Source organism: Ctenopharyngodon idella, chromosome 13 (genome assembly GCF_019924925.1).
Source record: "Ctenopharyngodon idella isolate HZGC_01 chromosome 13, HZGC01, whole genome shotgun sequence".
Taxonomy (NCBI): domain Eukaryota; kingdom Metazoa; phylum Chordata; class Actinopteri; order Cypriniformes; family Xenocyprididae; genus Ctenopharyngodon; species Ctenopharyngodon idella.
In genome coordinates, this window is record NC_067232.1 from 26659291 (window position 1) to 26680359 (window position 21069).

The window sequence follows — 21069 nt, forward strand, 5'->3', positions numbered from 1 at the left end:
AATTAGACTGAAACATTGAATGTTAAACATTCTTTTGGTCAAAAAAAGCAATCACTAACTTGACAACCGTCATTGCAACGGGAATTACAGCGTTCATTAAAAAAAACTACATTTCCCAGAAGGCACAGCGCGTCAAACGCTGCACTCCTATTGGTTGTCTGACCCTCGTCGTCATCAGCGTGCAGTAGACATGACGCGGCCGCGTCCGACACTCATCACAACTCCGCGATGCGCGTTGAGTCGCCGGTCAGTTCGGTTCTGTGCGCAGCCCGTTAAGCGTCGGTGTCTGGATCCAGCTGTCCGTCCATGAGAAGCGCAGCAGCGGCGCTGTTTCCGTGTGTTATCGCGGTGCTGCTTCACTGGTTCGGCTGGACGGACAGAACTGCGCTCCTTTTGGGTTTCGGCTCTGCAGGTACCGCTCAACTTTTACCGCGACTCTTACTTTCTATTATTCTATTCCGTCTGTTATTTTTAGGCATGACAGTTTGTGTTGAATAGAAAGTGTGTTGGTGTGACCTCTGCATTCGACAGATCCTGGATGCATAGAGTGGATAATAGAACAATTAATGCATATAAATCTTAATTAACGTTACTACTTTAATGAAGCTACTGATGCACATAGATGCATATAGTATAGATATATTAATGCATATGAAAACTTGGTGCTCATTTTATTTAGAACATTAATACTGACTGTGTAAATATAATGCATACTAACATGCTAACTGCATATATTAACTTTTGCTCGTTTATATTGATTAATTACGATATATATATATATACATATTTATATGTGTGTGTGTGTATATGTAAGTTCCATACATTGAGCATAAATGGTATAAATTATTCTATCTATCTATCTATCTAATATATAAAATATTAATGTTCAGTGCACATGGAACTTTAATGCATGTTCTATGAATTATCAATGCATAAAACATTTATACTATTTGCTTAGTGCATTAATGCTCAATTTTTACAGACAATAGATGATGTGTATATATAGAAAGTATTGCACATTTTATTTAGAACAATTACTACATATATATAATATTATAAGTTACATATGCATTGAGCATTAGTGGTTTATACATATTCATATCTATCTACTATAATGTATAAATTATTAATGTTTTAATGCATAGGGAACATTAATGCCAAATGCATGTAGAACATGAATGATCAATGCATGCTTTTTGATTAATGCTCAATTCTTATAGAAAAATCAACGATGCTGAAATAGTGCTCAATTAATACGCAACGATTACTGCTTAATGCATAATATAATGTATATAGACCATTCATGTCCAATGCATATAGAACTTTAATGTTGACTGCATGTAAAACTTGAATGATCGGTGTATAAGAACATTAATAATCCATGCATATCACTTTAATGTTCCATAACAGCTTGCATCAGTTGACTTATACTGTCACTAATGGTCATTTCTGGGGGGCTGAGATGTGCACATCACTGGCATTAGTGTGCTGTGCTGATCGGATTGAAGATAGTATCGGATTTGACGGTCGTATACAATAGAAGAATGTGTGTAGAAAGTGTCTGAGATCTCATTGAACAAAGGCACAGATGTATATTACACACTTACTCTGATGTTTGTCACACATGGTGAAATAGGACACAAGTGACAATCCATTAGGGGATACAAAGGGCCGCTGCTGCCAGAGACTTTCATCTCACTGCATCATCTGTTCTGTGTTTCAGCTTCAACCTGCCAGAAAGCCTTAAAAATGCTTTTTGCATGTTTCAACATTTGCAGTGTTGGAGAATATCATCTGGCGGTGCTGATTATTGTGTTTCTGTTAAATGTTGTATTGCTAGACAACCAGAAGGCTGTGCATGAGGTGTTGGTGGGCGTTTTGTCGGCACGGCATCATTATGACCTCCGGCAGGCCATAAGGGACACATGGCTGGGATACATCAAACAGCACCCTCACTTTCAGAACCGGTCGGTACTGCAGACACACGCTCTGTCAATCTTTTGATTTTTGCCTCATCAAAGCTCTCAGTTCACACATTGATTTACTGTAGAAGATCAGACTTGATAATTGACTGCTTGATCTGAGGGTTTTTTTTGTGTGTGTTTGTTTTGGCCTACAACTTTATCGAACCTTATAAAAGTCCTTATAAATATTCCACATTTTAATATCGTTCTCGCAAATGTGCATTAAAATAGGTCAAATATGATTTAATGTACGACTCGCAGCCAAACGCTGCTGCTAGTCAATTTTGCACAGTTTTATTATGAATAAATGAAGATGTTTGAAAGTATGCTGCATGTGCTCATAAAAAACTGCAATATTATATGTAGGATGTTTGAAGGCCAAAGCATACTGAGCAAAAAGAACATAACATTTATTTTCAAGGGTCAGAGAGTGGGTGGAAAATGGTGGAAAAACTAAAAATTTTTTTTTGCAGCAAAAAAGTACTATATATAATTATATATATATATATATATATATATGTATACATGGGTCAGTGACGTGACAGGTCATTTTTTTTGTCCAAAGGCCTTAATAATAATAATAATAAAAAACATAGATATGACATCCAAAGTATGTAAGGTAGTACAACTAGATCTCTTTTATTGAATCCAAAAGGTTTTAATTATATTTTGCTACATATAAAGGTATTTTAAAGATTTTGAAGTGTCAAAAGGTTATTCGGTTTAACCGTCCAACCGTTCATTTGTGATTAAAATAGTTAAAATGTAATAATATTTTCTATTCTGCCATGATTTTATATCATCATATATCAACATATTGCAAAATGGTATTAAAATTATGTGTAGAAGTCGTTGCTTTGTTATGAGAAAGAATGTCCGGAAAAATGAATTTCATTGATGTCATTCGGAGTAACCAATATAAAGGGACCATTTTGGATCAAGTCATGCGGTCAATATCATGTGACAGGATGTGACATCATTCAGACGCCTGCAAAGGACCACATGGTCGTGAAGCAAAGTAACTAACTCTCTTTTAACTATCTGAAAAATTCATGTTTTCACTTGATCATACGCATGTCCCGAAACATCAGGTCATTCGGTACAACCGCTATAAAACATGGAAAATGTTGTAACATTTTAAAAACTTGTACTAAATATAAAATGTTTGATTGTCCTTTTGCTAGCTAGATATCAGCCTGTTAGCATCGTTTGAAAATATCGTCATTCGGTATAACCAAAAGTGTCATTTGGTAATTTTGGTTAAATCAAATGACTTTTTTGGTGACAAATTTTGTAAAAAATGACAAAAGCAGTGTTAATTGATTATACAAACCACATGATCTCATTGTTAACACTTAATAAAACTTCAAAAGGAATTAATCTTCATTATGTTTTTTAACTTTTAAAAACCTTATCTGTCAATGACCCATATATATGTGTGTGTGTGTGTATGTATGTATATATATATATAATATAAATATATATATATATATATATATATAATATAAACTCTTTATGCATTGCTTTTTTAAAAAGGTGACACTTAGGGATATATGATCCACTTTATATTTAAAATACTATATATCATGACAGTTACTTTTGCTGGAAAAAAATGTTTTCATGTTTAATAATTTGTGTTTTTAATAGGGTAATTGTATTCATGTTTTAGCTACTTAATTTGTAATTATGTTTAATAACCATGCGCTTATGCCTATTGCTTAATCCAGTCAGTGAATGAAATGCTTCACAAATCACAATTGGAAATCTGATTTAAATATTTTCTCTTTTTGTTTGAAAATCAATGCAAAAGATCAGATGATTCATAACAAATAGAGGTGTTTCATAGTACCTGAAAATGAAATACGATGAAAATGACTCCAATATGACTCCAAAAAGTCTAAGTATCTGATTTTAACAGTACTTAAGTATTTTACTCATATTAAATATAGGCTTAAATATGCACTAGTCCTCAACACCAAACAGACACGCCTGTGAAACACAAGAAACAGTTGATTTGTGAGAAGAGCGATCACATTTTTATTTTCTAACTTTGAAATAAAACTGAAGACCTGAATATTGCAATAAATCAAGGTCGACACAACAGTCTCTTAAATGTCTGCAAACACTCAAGTGCTTAAAAAGGACATAAGTAAACCAATATCCTTCAAAAAAAGGTCTCTTCAACATGACGGATAAGTAAATCACCGGCTGCAGACTCTAAATTCTGAAAAGCCTCAGTAAACTAGCCGACACACACGCGTCTGTGATGCACATCAGTGGAGTTCTGTGTTAATGCGGCAGGTCGTGATGCTGCCTGGCAACCGTGAGCAATTAAATTACACTTGTCGTTACACGCTTACTAGTGTTGCACTAGCTAGTCAGTGTCAAAAAATGAGGGATTTTACTCCAGAATCATGTATTGATGTTGTCTGTTATTTGATTTGAAAGGGTGATGGTGAAATTCATCATCGGTGAACATGGCTGTGCTGTTCCGGAGGAGGATCGTGAAGATCCGTATTCCTGCTCTCTTCTGAACCTCACTGAGACAGGTGAATTCTTCTTACAAACAGCACTCGTATTAACACACAATCCCTGGTATGTTTCTGAATTCAGAGCAGCCGGTTTTGTGAGGCTTGTGTAATGTCACTTTGCTCTAGTTGTACTTTACCATTCTGCGTTTTCAAAAAAGTGCTTTTCTGCCTCGTTTCCTCCCTTTGATACTGGACTTTTTCATTTCATAGACCCCCTACTTGCTCATACATCTGTAGTCCTCGCAGTATGTGGTCCCAAATCATAGTGTACACTTCTTAATGCTCTTCTAAATAGTCAGCATGTTTTGGCTGCCAGCTGATTTCATTGGAACATCCTGTAATAACATTTTGCTTCCAACGTCCATTCTGAATTTTTATTATTTAGCCACGTCTTCCTGTTCAGACAAACATATAAATATGGCGAGTTTTAGTGAAAATTCCTTAAAATCAAACTTATTTTCCCTCCAAATTTGAAAATTAAAATTCCAAAAATTCAAGCTTATTTTTTTCCCAAAATTTAAAGTGAAAATTACAAAAATTTAAACTTATTTTCCCCCCAAATTTGAAAGTGAAAATTCCAAAAAATCTAACTTATTTCCCCCCCAAATTTGAAAATTAAAATTCCAAAAATTCAAGCTTTTTTTTTCTCCAAAATTTAAAGTGAAAATTCCGAAAATTTAAACTTATTTTCCCCCCAAATTTGAAAGTGAAAATTTCAGAAATTCTAACTTTTTTCAAATTTGAAAGTGAAAATTCTGAAAATTCTAACTTATCCCCCCCCCCAAATTTGAAAGTGAAAATTCCAAAAAATCTAACTTATTTTCCCCCCAAATTTGAAAATTAAAATTCCAAAAATTCAAGCTTATTTTTTTCCCAAAATTTAAAGTGAAAATTATGAAAATTTAAACTTATTTTCCCCCCAAATTTGAAAGTGAAAATTACGAAAATTTAAACTTATTTTCCCCCCAAATTTGAAAATTAAAATTCCAAAAATTCAAGCTTTTTTTTTTTTTTTTTTTTTTTCAAAATTTAATGTGAAAATTCTGAAAATTTAAACTTATTTCCCCCAAATTTGAAAATTAAAATTTCAAAAATTCAAGCTTCTTTTTTTTCCCAAAATTTAAAGTGAAAATTACAAAAATTTAAACTTATTTTCCCCCCAAATTTGAAAGTGAAAATTCCAAAAATTCGAACTTTTTTCAAAATTGAAAGAATAAGTTTGAATTTTCGGAACTTTCACTGTGGAACAGTTCTTGAAGAATTTTAAAAGTAACAACCTATGGAATGATATTCCTGTAGCTCAAACATTAGAGCATGTATAAATGTAAACCAGTGCTATGTTAGTCACTTTGGATAAAAGCATCTGCCAAATGCATAGATGTAAATGATGATGGAGAATAAATAATGTCAGAATTCTGACTTGTGTGAAGATGATTATTTTATCATTTAGTTGCTGTAAGAAGGCAGGAGATGGACTCACAGGTGTGTTAAAACCGTTTCAACTTCAAGCTGCAGCTCAATTTTGACTTTGTTTTTGAAGAGCGTGACTCTTTTGGTGACTGCTGAAGCGTTATGCTAATGAGCCCTTTTACTGTGTGAGAATCTCCTGTGTGGCTCTAAAAGCTTTTCCTGATGGCTGTTCAACACACATCTGCGCGCTTCTGGCTCTCGTCTGCGCCGCCTTTAATTGGCTTTTGTCTCAAGGACGAGGGAAGCGGTGAGTCTGGTGCTCGGAGAAGCTGGAATGAGCGGCCCGTTTCTCTATTAACGACTGTGTTCTTCCAATTGATCTCCTGGGTAATAAATGGCCGCTTTCTAATTAAGCCGAGCAGACGAGTCTCTTATGTGCTGATGTTTGGATTATTGTGCAGCGGCGTGTCCACATCTGCCTTTATCTTTAACCCTTCGTTAATAAACGCATTTGTTTATTTAATGATTGTGTCGTCACATGACAAAATGAATGTGCTTTCGCATTTAATCAAAACTATGAAATAAATGAAAGTTTGAGAATTATGTTGTGAGCATAAAAGGTGAACGGATGATTTGTCTAGATTCCTAGAGCTTTGTTCAGTTTGGCCGTTCATCGGTCCACTTCATGAGGTGCATTCTGGGATGCTTTTAAACGTGTGATGAACATTTGATGATGCTTTTCCATCACTGTTCACTACAACACATTAAAAATGAACTAATAATATAAACCATAATAATAATAACAACAAAAATATTATTATAATTAATATTATTAATTATATTTTAATTTAAATAATTAATAATATTTTGTTGTTATTACAAACAACAATAATAATAATAGTAATTATAATATTGGTATTATTAGAGGAATTATTTAAATTAAAATATAATTGAATAATATATGAATTATTGTTGTTATTATTACTATTATATGTAAATTTAAATGCCATTTTTATTATAATGAATATAAATAACAATTATTATTAACAACAATAAAACTTCTTAATATTAACAACAACAACAATAATAACAGTTTAAAATATAAATTAATAATAATAGTATAATTATTACTATTAGAGAAATGATTTAAATTAAAACATAATTGATTAATAATAAGTTACTATTAATTTAATTTATAAAATGTATTTTATTTTATTATTTCATTTAAAATCATTATTTAATTTATTACTATTAATATTTTATAATAACGTAAATGCAATTTTTATTATAATTAATAATAATAATTATTATTACTAACAACAATAATAAAATGATTATTAATATTAACAACAACAATAACATTTTAATTAAAATATAAATTAATAGTAATAGTATAATTATTACTATTAGAGAAATAATTTAAAATAAAATATGATTTACTAATAAAAGGTTATTATTAAAAATGTATTTATAAAATGTTATTTTTATTTCATTTAAAATAATTTAATTTACTATTTCACACTTTTATTTAAATGCAATTTTTATTATAATTAATATCAATTATTATTATTAACAATAATAAAATGTATTATTATTATTAATATTAACAACAGCAATAATATTTAAATTAAAATATAAATTAATAATAATAGTATAATTATTACTATTAGATAAATTATTAAAATTAAAATATAATTGATTAACAATAAGTTATTTTTATTATTAAATTGTATTTATAAAATGTATTTTATTTTTATTATTTTATTTAACAATAAAAATATTACACCATATATATATATATATATATATATATATATATAAAATAAAACCATCATTACTATTAATATTATTTTTATTATTATTAATAATTTTATTTTTCTAAAGAATTGACATTGTCCTGTTAAAGTAATGTCAGGTGTTTAAGCAGAACCCGTGAATGATTCAGCTGACCTGATTCCTGAACTCTGCTTTCAGTTGCCGGGCAGGAAATGGCCATATTGAGCGTTCCTGACAGCTCCGAGCTGGTGCCGTCCGACGTCTCTGCGGTCAGTCTGGACTTTAAGGTCCTTCACTCTGTGGTCATCACCCAGCTGGGCGTCTTTCCCAACGGTCCACGACACGACTTCAGGGGCAACATCACCGTGCGTCTGTTCCAGGTGGACCAAGAGGTATGACAAACGCAGTCTGTAGTGTGTCAATGATGTTATTTTATTGATCTAAACCTGTGTGTCTGAAATAAAGTAAAGTACAGTTTCGAAAGTTTTGTGCTCAATGCAAGCGCGCTTATGTAATGTCTTCTAGGTCGTGTTGTCTTTTATTGTTGTTTATGTTTTATAAGGAACCTGGCCATGTTTTCTCCCTGTTAAATGTTTCCCTGACCTGATCCGAACAGACCTGTGACCCATTTTTGGGTCTCGACCCACCAGATGCTGTAAAATATGCATAGAACAGTCATCTTGCATTACACTCTTTTAGATTCTCGGATTGCACTTTGTAAAGTCACTCAATTTGTTCTTGCCACTGGAGTAACCTAAAATATCCTGCTGGCTTTTTAAGGTGAGTTTTCATCATCCCCGCTAGACATTACTCATTTATTTGATAAATGTACTAGAGATGTACTCTCACGGAGATGGGGGAAGGAGACGGTACCGTGCAACAGAAGTCAAAAGACGTATCGTTCATTCCGACAGGCTGTAGAGATAAATGCGTGGAGAGCAAATTCAATAAAGTCTTCTCTATCAGCGCGGCTGGAATTGGATGTCTTTGATTGTCGAGTCTCTCTGATCTTCGATGAGCGCAGAGGTCGACGGAGCTGCGTGATGCAATCACACGCCGCAATTTAACACAATTTAATACATTTCCACGCTTTGTCGAAGTCAACAGACTAACATACGAGAGGTGATAGAGATGATGAATGAAAGGACAGAAATCAACAACAGTCGTATTATGATTATATTTTACCAATACAACCAATAACCAATAATGTTGCATATGTTGAAATGAAACATAAAATCTGAACATGTTCAGAATTCTGTGCTAGAAATGTATGCAAATTAGTGAATTTTTAAGTAAATAATGCCTCATTTGCATATTTAAACATAACATTTTAGAGAACTTGTAATAGAAAAAAATGTAATCAATCTACTGGGGAAGTATGGTGAAAACTATTAGTTAATTTTTTTGACCCTATTCACCTGCAGTGTCTCGCCTTAATTTATATAATTAATAATGTTCAGTGTTCATATAATAATATTTTGATTCAATTCAGTTAACAGATTCTCTATTTTCAATATAAAATTGCAGCACTGATCAGCAAGAGTTGTGGGTTTTTCAGCTATTGACACTATTATGTCCAGGGGTTTATTTTTACTAAAACTGAGAGATATATGAAGGCCACATTAAAACTTTATATTTTTTAAATCATGTCTTTGTCATTTATGCAATTGCTACATGTAAAATGCCTTTTATTTTATTGTATTTTGTCTCTCATCCAAGACTCGGATGTTCACTCTTAAAAGTGAAATAAACCATTTCAATATTTATTATTATTAGATTTCCATATATATATATATAATATATATATATGTTAAGTTTGGAAACATTACTATTTTTAATGTTTTTGAACGAAGTCTCTTATGCTCATTAAGGCTGCATTTATTTCATAATAAATACAGAAAAAACAATAATATTGTGAAATATTATTACAATTTAAAATTATGGTTTTCTATTTTAATATACTTTAAAATATAATTTATTTCTGTGATGCAAATCTGAATTGTCAGCATCATTACTGCAGTCTTCAGTGTCACATGATCCTTCAGAAATCATTCTAATATGCTGATTTATTATCAATGTTGGAAACAGTTGTGCTGCTTAATATTATTTTATAACCTGTGATACTTTTTCAGGATTCTTTGATGAATAAAAAGTTAAAAAATATCAGCATTTATTTAAAATAGAAATTTTTTGTAACAATATACACTACTGTTCAAAAGTTTGGGGTCAGTAATTTTTTTTCTTTCTTTTTTTAAAAAGAAATTAATACTTTTATTCAGCACGGATGTGTTAAATTGATAAAAAGCGATAGTAAATATATATAATGTTAGAAAAGATTTATATTTTGAATAAATGCTGTTCTTTTTAACCTATTATTTATCAATGAATCCTGTAAAAAGTATCACAGGCTCCAAAAACATATATAGCAACACAACTGTTCTTAACATTGATAATTATATATATATATATATATATATATATATATATAATATATATATTATTTGTCAAAAAATCTGTTGTCAAATTATGTAAAAGTGTATGAATATTATTTGCATGCATTTAGGATGTATAAAATAGCCTTAACAAGACAAATAAATCCTAAAATGTCAATACTGCTACATATTTTTTTCCAGTTTTTTTTTTTTTTTGATTATAAACACAAATATGAGTGTAAACAGTGACAAAAAGCATAGATAAATACAGTGTGTACCAATATTAATAAAATCAAAATACAAAACTGATTAAAAAACATAATTTTTAAATGCATGATGTGATGGAAATGACAAAACATGAACATGAAAAACATGTGAAAAATGTAAAATATATACATTGATCATAAAAGTATAATTCTATTTTAAAATGTAACATGATCATCTTAAATAAATACAAAAGAGTGAAATGAACCATTTCAATATACGTATTAACATTTTCAGATTTGCACTATACAGTCAAACCAAAATGTATTCAGACACCTTGAACATTTCATTCATTAATACAGTTTATTCACTATAGTTTTAAAAAATGGTAATAAAATATGACAAGATCTCAGAGTTAAACTGTGTCAGAAAAAATTAATCTTAATTATGTCAGATAACACTTAAGCAAAACACGGTCAGGTCAAAGTGCCTGAATAATTTTTGGTTACAAAATTGTATCAATTTTACTGGTAGTCCACTGTATGAAGAATTTTTGGGTATAATATGTCACAGTTTACTTTATTTTGCTATCCTCACTTACAGAAATGAACTATAGTGTCCTGCACACATTAGTAAAAATATCAGAAACATATATATATGATTGATTGATTGATTGATTTAAATGTTTTTTTTTTTTGGCAGTGGCTATTTACACTAAGTGAAAATAGCGATATATTCTGTTTACACCATGTAAAAGTATCAGTTCTTTGCTATAAGAGTTAATAGTAATTAGATGCTATCTATACTTTATATTGGCAGATCTCAGTATTTCTGTACATTAACAGGATGCAATAATATCATAGAGTGTTAATGATTATATTTATTAAAATTATTAAATGGATGCTGCCTTATTGGGAGAATAAAAACCCTCCCTACACCTTCCCCTAACCCTACCCAATAAACACTTTTAATATTATTAAACACTCGTTCGCAGTTTATTTCCACTTTTATAACGTTATTTTCATTTTTATTGAAAATAAATGCGAGCTCGGCAAAAGGTGGATTCGAACCCGTGTCGATCACGTTAAAAGCATTACTCTCTACTGCTGCGCCACTGAAGATGTTGAATCCCAGCCGTCTTTTTTAAAACTTAAGTGGTCCAACCAGACATTGGTGGGCGGAGCTAGTGTAAATAGTGTTTACCAACAAGGGACGCTATTATTGTAAATAGACACTCAGTTCATCAGTTGTCAAATTATGCAAAAATGTAAGAGTATTATTTACGTGCATTTAGGATATACAGCCTTAACCCATTATAATCTTAAAATGTCATTACGGCCATGGAATTTCAAACTAAATACATAATGTGTGGTGTGATGGAAATGACAAAAAGGTTGTAAACGTCTGAAGGCTGGTGAGGATGCAGAAATCACATATTGACTTGTGCGTGTCTGTTTATTCTGAGAGTGTCGCCCTTTGCAGCTGTGCAAATATAGTCTGTGTTGTTTCTTTTGACTCATTTACACTGGAGTGTGTGTGTGTGTGTGTGTGTGTGTGTGTGTGTGTGTGTGTGTGTGTGTGTGTTTTCAGGAGGCGGTGGTGAGCGCTCGCTTCAGCACACTGAGTCCAGGATCACGTGTGGGTGGGATGTTTTACAAGCCTGTGGAGCAGTTCATTCTACCCAAGGTGACACATTCAGTCATCATTCACACCAGCATTCATAGAAAACCACCTATGTTAACATCTAAGGAGGGGATAATGTACATCCAGCAAGATAATATCTTATATTTTCTGACCGGATGTACATTATCCCACTTATGATATGGCTACTTGCCACAAAAGTAAATAATTAGTTAAAGGGGACCTATAATGCCCCTTTCACCAGATGTAATATAAGTCTCTGGTGTCCCCAGAAAGTGTCTGTGAAGTTTCAGCTCAAAATCCCCCACAGATCATTTATTATAGCTTGACAAATTTGCCTCTATTTGGGTGTGAGCAAAAACACGCCGTTTTTGTGTGTGTCCCTTTAAATGCAAATGAGCTGCTGCTCCCGGCCCCCTTTCCAGAAGAGGGCGGAGCTTTAACAGCTCGTGCTTCGGTTGCTCAACAACAACAAAGCTGGAGAATCTCACACAGCCAAAATGAGGATTGTCAGTAACGGTGTTCAGCCTTACATTGTTCAAACCGGAGTCGACACTGATGGAGAGACTCAGGAAGAAGTTACAACTTTTAGACGTTTCTGAATGGTTAGTGGATAAATTTATGTAGTTGCTGTGGAGTTGATTCAACTCATCGACTAGCATGTGCCGTCATGTTAATCTTTTGTGCAAATCCAGCGTTGAATTGACACTCGTTTGGCGTAAAATTACGGCATGGCAACAACAACTCTTTCTCTTCTCTAAAGCAGCCCAACATGGCCTCACCCCCTTTGTTGTGTGTTCTCGGGGGCGGGGTTTATGTAAATTTTGGGGTTTGTGATGTCACCAACCCAGGAATAAGCTCGTTGTAGTCCCTACCATTTGTTGTAGTCCTTAAAAAGTGATTTCTGTAAAAGAAAATATCTCTCTTTGCATTGAACTTTGAGCGTCGTAACTTTGCAGATGTTGTTTATGCTCAAACAGCAACATTACACACTAACTAAAGTTAAAAAAGTGAAATCATAATCAAGGATTCCTTTAAAATATTTAATTAGCTCATTAAATGCACAGTTCCTAGCAAGCAACGCTGACCCTAGATGAACAAACAAGTTTAAGGGAAATTATCACACAGCTTTTCACTACATAAGCAGTGAAATATTGATTTGAAACGACACCATTTTGAAATCTTATCTTATAATCCATTACAGTGTACAAAACAATCATTCTAGAAACTTCAACAGTCTTACCGTATGCCTACTATTAATACTGAAGTCCTCCAGTTATATTTTACAGTAAATAGAGGCTGCGTTTGAATGAAACATCCATCCACGCTGTGATACGAGAGACATGAAAGAAGTGGCTCAAATACCTGGATACAGCGTTGCTATTGATAAATAACTGACCTCGGAATGTTGCGACTGACCAATCAGAATCAAGCATTTCTGAATAGCAAGTTACTGGAAGCAAGTGGTGTAATTAGCAGGTGCTGCTGCTGTCGTGCTGATAATGTAAGACGTGTTGTTTGAGTCTCTCTGGTCTTCATCTGCAGGGTTTTGAGGGAACTCTTCTGTGGGAGGCTCAGGATTCGAGCGGCCTGATGTCTGTCAACACATCAGCAGTGCATCTGAATAATGGCGGAGGGGTTCTCAAGTTTGGATCTGTGAGAGCAACATCTTCCTTTCATTTGAACGTACTATAGTAGAAAAATGAGGCAAAGCTGTTCTGGAGGGTTTTTTTTTTTTGGCCCAGATCAATAGTCTCTGTGATATTGTGGTCTGATATTGAGTCCATCTTTCAATCCCACAGTTTAATAGTTTTTCTTTTCATCAGTATGAGGTTATTTTGTGTTTTTCTTCAGATTGAAGAGGGCACGTTGCCTCACAGGAGCGCTTTGGGCTTCCCTGGTTTAGCTGGAGGATTCACTTTTTCAGTATACGGTACGTTGAGGTGAATTATGTTGTGTTTGTGTTCTGTATCATACAGCCTTGTGTATTGATAATCAATAAATGGATGGATGGATTGTGATGTAGTGAACAGTAATATTGTGATATATTATTACAAATTAAAATAACTGTGTTCTATGTGTCTAATATATTGTAAACTGTAATTTATTCCTGTGATCAAAGCTGAATTTTCAGCATCATTACTCTAGTCTTCAGTGACATGATCCTTCAGAAATCATTCTAATATGATTATTTGCTGCTCAAGAAACATTTCTGATTATTATCAATCTTGAAAACAGTTTTTTTTTTTGTGTGGAAACTGTTATACATTGTATTTTCCAGGATACTTTGATGAATAGAAACTTCATAGAAAAAAATAGAAATCTATTGTAACATTATAAATGTCTTAACATTCACTTTTGATCAATTTAATGTGTCCTTGCCGAATAATAGTCTTAATTTCTATAAAAAAGTAGTGTTTTTTTTGTTCCCTGTTAGTTAAAAGAGCTAAATAAAAATATTACATCTTTGCATTTTCAGCCTTTTGAATATATTTAATATATCTTCATATTCATTTGCTCTGAAATTGTTTAAAAGAGTGAATTATTTTCAATCAGAGGAACCAGTTATGTCAACTAAACTGTAAGTGTAACTGTAAATGTCTAATGCAAGAAATTAAACAGTAAAAATCTAGTTAAAATAATCAAGGCATGATATCTACACAGTGTTTCAGTAAATGAACAGTGAGGAATCATATTTAATCATTTAAATTCATAGGCACCAATATAAAAAAGCACATTAAAATTATTGAGAAAAACAGTCATATTGGGTATTCATGTTAATAAATTCATATATATGAGCAATATCACACTTGTAGCCGTGCGATATGGCTGTATATCAGCACGGCAGTGATTCGGCCGTAGGTAATCACAGCGTGCTCATATACAGTCATATCGCACGGCTACGAGTGTGATATTGCGTTTATACAACAGTTCGACGGCACGAGTGTTTAAATAAATAAGAACGGATTGTCTTTAAAAACCCTCTTTTGTGAGGAACTACTTCCTTCCTTTTTTATGAGTAAAATATCTCTGAAGTATATTCCTATTCATATTTAATTTTTTTTAGCACACCAGGGTGATCATGAGCATGAAATTGTCCAGCCATGACTTCCTGTTCCACAGGAGTATAAACATGAGGAAACACAAAGGCCAGATTCCCGTAATCATCCATCACAATGAGTAAAACCAAAGAATATAGTTCTGATGTGCAGCAAAAGATTGTTGAGCTTCATAAAATAGAAAGTGGCTGTAAGAAAATAGCTAAAGCATTGAAAATCCCCATTTCCACCATCAGGGCAATAATTAGGAAGTTCCAATCAACTAAAGATGTTACAAATCTGCCTGGAAGAGGATGTGTGTCTAAATCGTCCTAATGCGTGGTGAGGAGGAGAGTTTGAGTGGCCAAAAACTCTCCAAGGATCACAGCTGGAGAATTACAGAGATTAGTTGAGTCTTGAGTCTAAAAAAAAAGATCAAACAGCACCTACATCCCCACAAGTTGTTCAGGAGGGTTTCAAGAAAAATCCTCTGCATATTCAGTTGTCAGACATGACTGGAACTTCAAACGGGATCGGCTTCTATGGTCAGATGAAACTAAAAAAGCTTTTTGGCAGCAAACCCACCAGATGGGTTTGGTGCACACATGGCTAAAAAGTACCCCATGCCCACGGTTAAATATACTGCTGGATCTTTAATGTTTTGGGCCTATTTTTCTGCTGGAGGTCCTGGACATCTTGTTCAGATACATGGCATCATGGATTCTATCAAATACCAACAGATAAAATCAAAACCTGACCGCTTCTGCTAGAAATCCAATAATGGGCAGTGATTGGATCTTCCATCAGGACAATGATCCAAAACAAACATTAAAACCAACACAAAAATGTGTCAATGAGCACAAAATGAAGCTTCTGCCATGGCCATCCCCGTCCCCTGACCTGAACCCTACAGAAAATGAGTGGAGTGAACTGAAGAGAAGAAGCACCAACACAGAGCTGGGAATCTGAAGGATCTGTAGAGATTCTGCATGAAGGAATGGTCTCTGATCTCTTGTCAGGTGTTCTCCAAACTCATCAGGCATTATAGGTGAAGACTCAAAGCTGTTATCTTGGGAAAAGGAGGTTGCAAAAAGTATTGAATAAAAGGGTGCCAATAATTGTGGCCAACGTGTTTTGGAGAAAAACATTTATTTCATAATGTGATTTTTTTTTTTTTTTTTTTTTTTTCCACTTTCAATTCTTTTCCTTCAATGAAAGGTTAGATTTTTGCTAATTTTATGAATTAAAGATCAAAAGGATAAACAATGCAGATTTATTTATAAAGTCATCTTTGATCATATTTACAAAGGGGGGCAATAATTCTGACCACCACTGTATATATTCATAATCACAAAATCAGTCTGAATGTCCGCTGAGGAAAGCGTTATCTTTGTCTTTGTCTTTTTAACATTTAAGACATTCCCATGACAGCGCAAGTCAATGCATTTGTCAGTTGCGTCACGTAAGATGTTATTTAAAGTAAAAAAAATATATATATATATATATATATATGTAATGTAACCTTCTCCCTTTAAATAGGGAGAAGAATAATTTATGCAATTTTATATTTATTTGAAAGAATTAAATAGCAGTTTCATGCCTATCCTTGTTGAAGTTGATCTGGGATTTAGACAGTAATCAGTCATGAGTAATGCAACACTGTTGAAGATGTTAATAGTTAATTACTTTTTCAGAGTAACTTACCGAGCCTGTCCATCTGTCAACTAGTCTGAAGTGTTTCACCATATTGCTGTATGTTTCTCTCTCTCTCTGTCTCAGATGTGGAGGTGTTGTCTGAGCTATTGCGTGGGCGAGCAGGAAGGCAGCGGAGCCGTGCCGCCCAGCTGAGACAGGAGGACCAGGCCCTGCGGGACGAGAGCCTCACACACGGAGACATGGTGTTTGTGGACGTGGTGGACACGTACAGGAACGTGCCTTTAAAACTTCTGCAGTTTTATAAATGGTTAGTGCATTACCCAATCACCTCCTAGACCTCGTTCTCCGGGTAAATACAGTAAATCTGACTGTTGTCTTTGTCTGCTTGAGTAAAAGCAGAGCTGCAGAGTTCAGGGTTTTTAATGAAGCGCGTAAATTCCCCACGCGTACAGGTCGGTGGGAAACGCTGACTTCAACCTGCTGCTCAAGACTGATGATGATTGCTATATCGACGTGGACGCCGTCCTGCTGAAGACGGACCGCAAACGGCTCGCACAGAGCAGCCTGTGGTGGGGAAAGTGAGTGAGGCGGATGTCTTTCTGAGACATGATTCCATGTAATTCATATGCAGAGAAATTAGAGTGACCAGAATGAGTTATGGATTAGTCTTAAAAGTTTTTTAGAAATAAAATTGATGAAAAAATACACTTTAAACTGATATCACTTTAATTGATTGTGTGTGTGTGTGTGTGTGTGTGTGTGTGTGTGTATGCTGTTCAGAAGTTTGGGGTCAATAAGACTTTTACTAATTAATACTTTTATTTAACGAGGATGCATTCAATTGATCAAAATTGACAGCAAATGCATTTATAATGTTACAAAAGCTCTCTTCATTTGTGTGTCATTAATGAGTTGTCTAATGGACCGTGTTCTTCAGTTTCAGGCAGAATTGGGCCGTCGATCGTGTCGGTAAGTGGCAGGAACTGGAGTATGCGAGTCCTGCGTATCCAGCCTTCGCCTGCGGGTCTGGATATGTGGTTTCCAGGGATCTGGTGGAGTGGTTGGCCAGCAACGCTGAACATCTGAAAGCCTACCAGGTGCCGTCTTCTTCTTCAGCAGTGCTGGAAATGATGCTTGATTTCCTACAGATCAAAATATGATGTGTTTTCGTGACCTTCTTCAAAATACAAAGGGATTGCTTTTTGGAATTACCCAGCATGCAACTACATTATGATAAAGAAACAGAAATCCATAATGACAAAGACACGCGTGACCGCATTAGCAGCCTGTTCATAAGTGATGATCTCTTGAAATCAATGCTTGCAGATATGTCTGTAACGATTTCATCCGCTCTAAATATCACACGTTTGTTCTGGACATTGAGTCTCTAGTCTGTTTGTCACTATTACAAAGCCACTGAACCAAGAGAAATGCTGCTAAAAGGAGTTATCTGTGGTTAAATTCATTCAGATTATGTATACAGTATATATTTACAATGTTTTTCAGCATCTGAATGCATGTTTTTACAGGGAGAAGATGTGAGCATGGGCATTTGGATGGCTGCCGTGGGGCCTCGCAAATATCAGGTGAAAAAGACATTCATTTTCAGCTGCACACCTAAAATAAACATCAATATATGTATATAATGAGATATATACACACACACACTCTAATTATTATCATTTCAAAACCATCTACTGCCTTGATTTTATATAAAATCAGTTATATATATATATATATAAAACTGATCTAGCTGATATTCTTCACGTCAATCTTATATATTCATAATAACAAAATCAGTTTGAATGTCCACTGAGGAAAACTTTATCTTTGTCTTTGTCCTTTTAACATTTAAGACATTCCCATGACAGCGCTAGTCAATGCATTTGTCAGTTGCGTCTCGTAAGATGTTTAAAGTAAAAACAACTTCCTTGTTTCCTTGTTTCAGTCCATTTCAATATAAAAGTCTTTGCGGCAGACTCACTCACTCATAAAGACAGTCTTTGTCACCATCTCATGGCGTATTAATGTAATTTTCACTGAAGTCGAATTCACTAACGGACTCTTTCTCAATACCAAAAATACGGCATTTTATTTATATAAAATATTATTTATTGAACAATAATATTTAAATTAACAACAACAGCCATTATAACAGTATAAGAAGTAAAATAGGACATCACAAGCACAAGCAAACAGTTCAGTCAAAAGCAAAAAGCAGCGCTCTACAGTGTACAGGATTTAATTTCAATGTAAATAAAGTTATGAAACTTAATATAGCCCTTAAGCCAAATTTATTAGCTCTGGAACAAGTAATAGATTAATAAGACCAAAGATTGCCCGTTTGATATACCTAAAACGAATTATACCTCATGTTTAACCACTATCTACATAAGAGCGGCAAATTCCCGTAGAACTGGCCGAGATGAAGCTGTTCTCTGCAGGTACATGAGCGCTGAACGATCACTGACGGCCTGGAGGGGGCCGAACACAAATCGCTTGTTGATGTCGAGGGGTTTAGCGCGAGTCCTGCAGCACAGAATTACACTGCCGGTTGTTATGTGTTGATTCGTGCAGCAGTTAAGTTTTAGAATTGGTTCTAATGTGTGTGTTATTCAGGATTCAGGCTGGTTGTGTGAGAAGGAGTGTTACGTGGACATGCTGTCGTCCCCGCAGCATTCAGCTCAGGAGCTACGCTCGCTTTGGGACCGGAAGAGGAAGTGCGGCGATCCCTGCGGCTGCGCCTGGAGTGAACACTGACACGCGACAGACGTCCTGCATGTTTCACAATCAGCACTTGACTGATGGGTTGGAGATTTCTGTTCTTGTTTTCAAGAAGGCTTGACATTTTCCCCACATGTCAGTACGAGACACTAATAATGTTCACTTGTCCTTTATAAGCCTGGTCACACACTGGCTTTGTAGATCCACCACAAGACGTCACATAAATACAGGGTTTGTGAATTGTCAGGGCAGCTTTCCTGTTCTTTATCTTGTCATGTGTCTTTCTGTCCATTTGCGTTCTTTATTGCTGCAAGTATTCAAATACACAAGCCCTTTTCACTGCTTTTGACTTAGCTGGAGGCCAAAATTGTTACACTGAAATGTTCATTTATGAACAATAAAAACAGGATGTAACTGTGTCCGTTTTTGTGACGACGAATCGGCATAAAGCAACTTGTCAAGGCAAGACAAATTTAACTTATAGATACTTTCCTAGTGGATTACTTGCATTAAGAATTGCAAACCTTTGTATTACAAGTTTTCTTGTTATATTTAAATATGCAAATGAGGCATTATCTAATTAAACATGCACTCATTTGCATACATTTCCAGAACAGAAATCTGAACATTGGATAAAGCCAGCTTCAAAAAGCTAACGAACCGTAAAAGCCAGCCTTTAAGGAGACAAAAGTGGATACAGGCAATAAGACGTGAAGCATCAGCAGGAAGAATGGGTAAATTTTGGGATCCTGACACTCAGTATGCCTCAGCAAGCCTACGTGTGCAGTAAACTTTTTGTCACTGTTAAGTAAAATATCCAAATGTCAGTTTTATATATTATATTTCCTGTCGCTGATTACGTTACCCTCCAGTGGGCGTAGTTCTCATAGTAATATGACATGTCGCGCTCTGTCTCAATCGCCTGTATCCAATTTTTTAGTCCTTAAACGTTCGTTTTTTGGGTCGACAGCTTATAAAAACTTCTGGGTTTTTGGTTCTGGGGGGTTTTTTTAGCTCATTTTCTGTACACCTTGTCACATAGCAGCTTTTAGACATTGTTCTGTTTTTTGTTATAAGTCAGAAATGACGAGGCAGCCTCACGCAATACAAAGTCAATGGAGACGGTTGGATTGTCGTCCCCACGGCTGCTGTAGTGACGCAATTACTTTATCAATCAGTGACTGGCTCTTTTACTTAGAAGGCGGGACTTATTCCACAATATTGCACGTTGCAGTTTCTCCCATTTATAACTAATAGGAGTGAACCTTCTTTTTATATCTATAGTCTTTGGTCAAACTCATCGCCTCTAAAGATATAGATTGCAATTGATATCTCGCGAATATACAATATATTATACTGTTTTTGTAGGCCAACCCAGAAGTTAGCGGTGCTCGGGTTCCCTCGATCGAAAGCCTATGCATTTTTCCCACAGACTTTTGGAAAATCGCAAAAAATAAGCTCTGTGTTTAACAAAGGGTTATGACACTTACACGTTTTGTCTATCAAGATAATCTCTACAAGTAAACACAACATTTATACATTTTGAAGCCTAAATAAAGTCGTCAGATATAAAAAGCTAACAGACTATAAACGGACTACAGCCCACCATGGTCGCGGATCAACGTCACCACCACCAAGCTTCCTCAAACTTTATTTAGAAAACAGCTTTATTTAAAAACATGTTCGCTGATTA

The 21069-nt window shown here is 34.4% G+C and overlaps 1 protein-coding gene across 1 annotated transcript; it reads left to right on the forward strand.

Moving 5' to 3' along the window:
* The first annotated feature begins 118 nt into the window (after positions 1-118).
* Positions 119-19795, forward strand: b3galnt2 (beta-1,3-N-acetylgalactosaminyltransferase 2). Its single transcript, XM_051918051.1, has 12 exons — positions 119-412; positions 1841-1967; positions 4413-4513; positions 7880-8073; positions 11908-12003; positions 13504-13614; positions 13813-13891; positions 16776-16959; positions 17105-17230; positions 17590-17749; positions 18182-18238; positions 19272-19795. The coding sequence occupies exons 1-12, from the start codon at positions 307-309 to the stop codon at positions 19410-19412; spliced, it is 1482 nt and encodes a 493-aa protein (XP_051774011.1). The 5' UTR covers positions 119-306; the 3' UTR covers positions 19413-19795.
* Positions 19796-21069: the final 1274 nt, after the last annotated feature.

Excerpts from the sequence above, each read along its gene's own strand:
- b3galnt2 (XM_051918051.1), top strand. The coding sequence starts at position 307 with ATGAGAAGCGCAGCAGCGGCGCTGTTTCCGTGTGTTATCGCGGTGCTG. Across the intron at positions 413-1,840 it reads TTTGGGTTTCGGCTCTGCAG|ACAACCAGAAGGCTGTGCAT; the intron begins GTACCGCTCAAC and ends TTGTATTGCTAG. Across the intron at positions 13,892-16,775 it reads ATTCACTTTTTCAGTATACG|ATGTGGAGGTGTTGTCTGAG; the intron begins GTACGTTGAGGT and ends TCTCTGTCTCAG.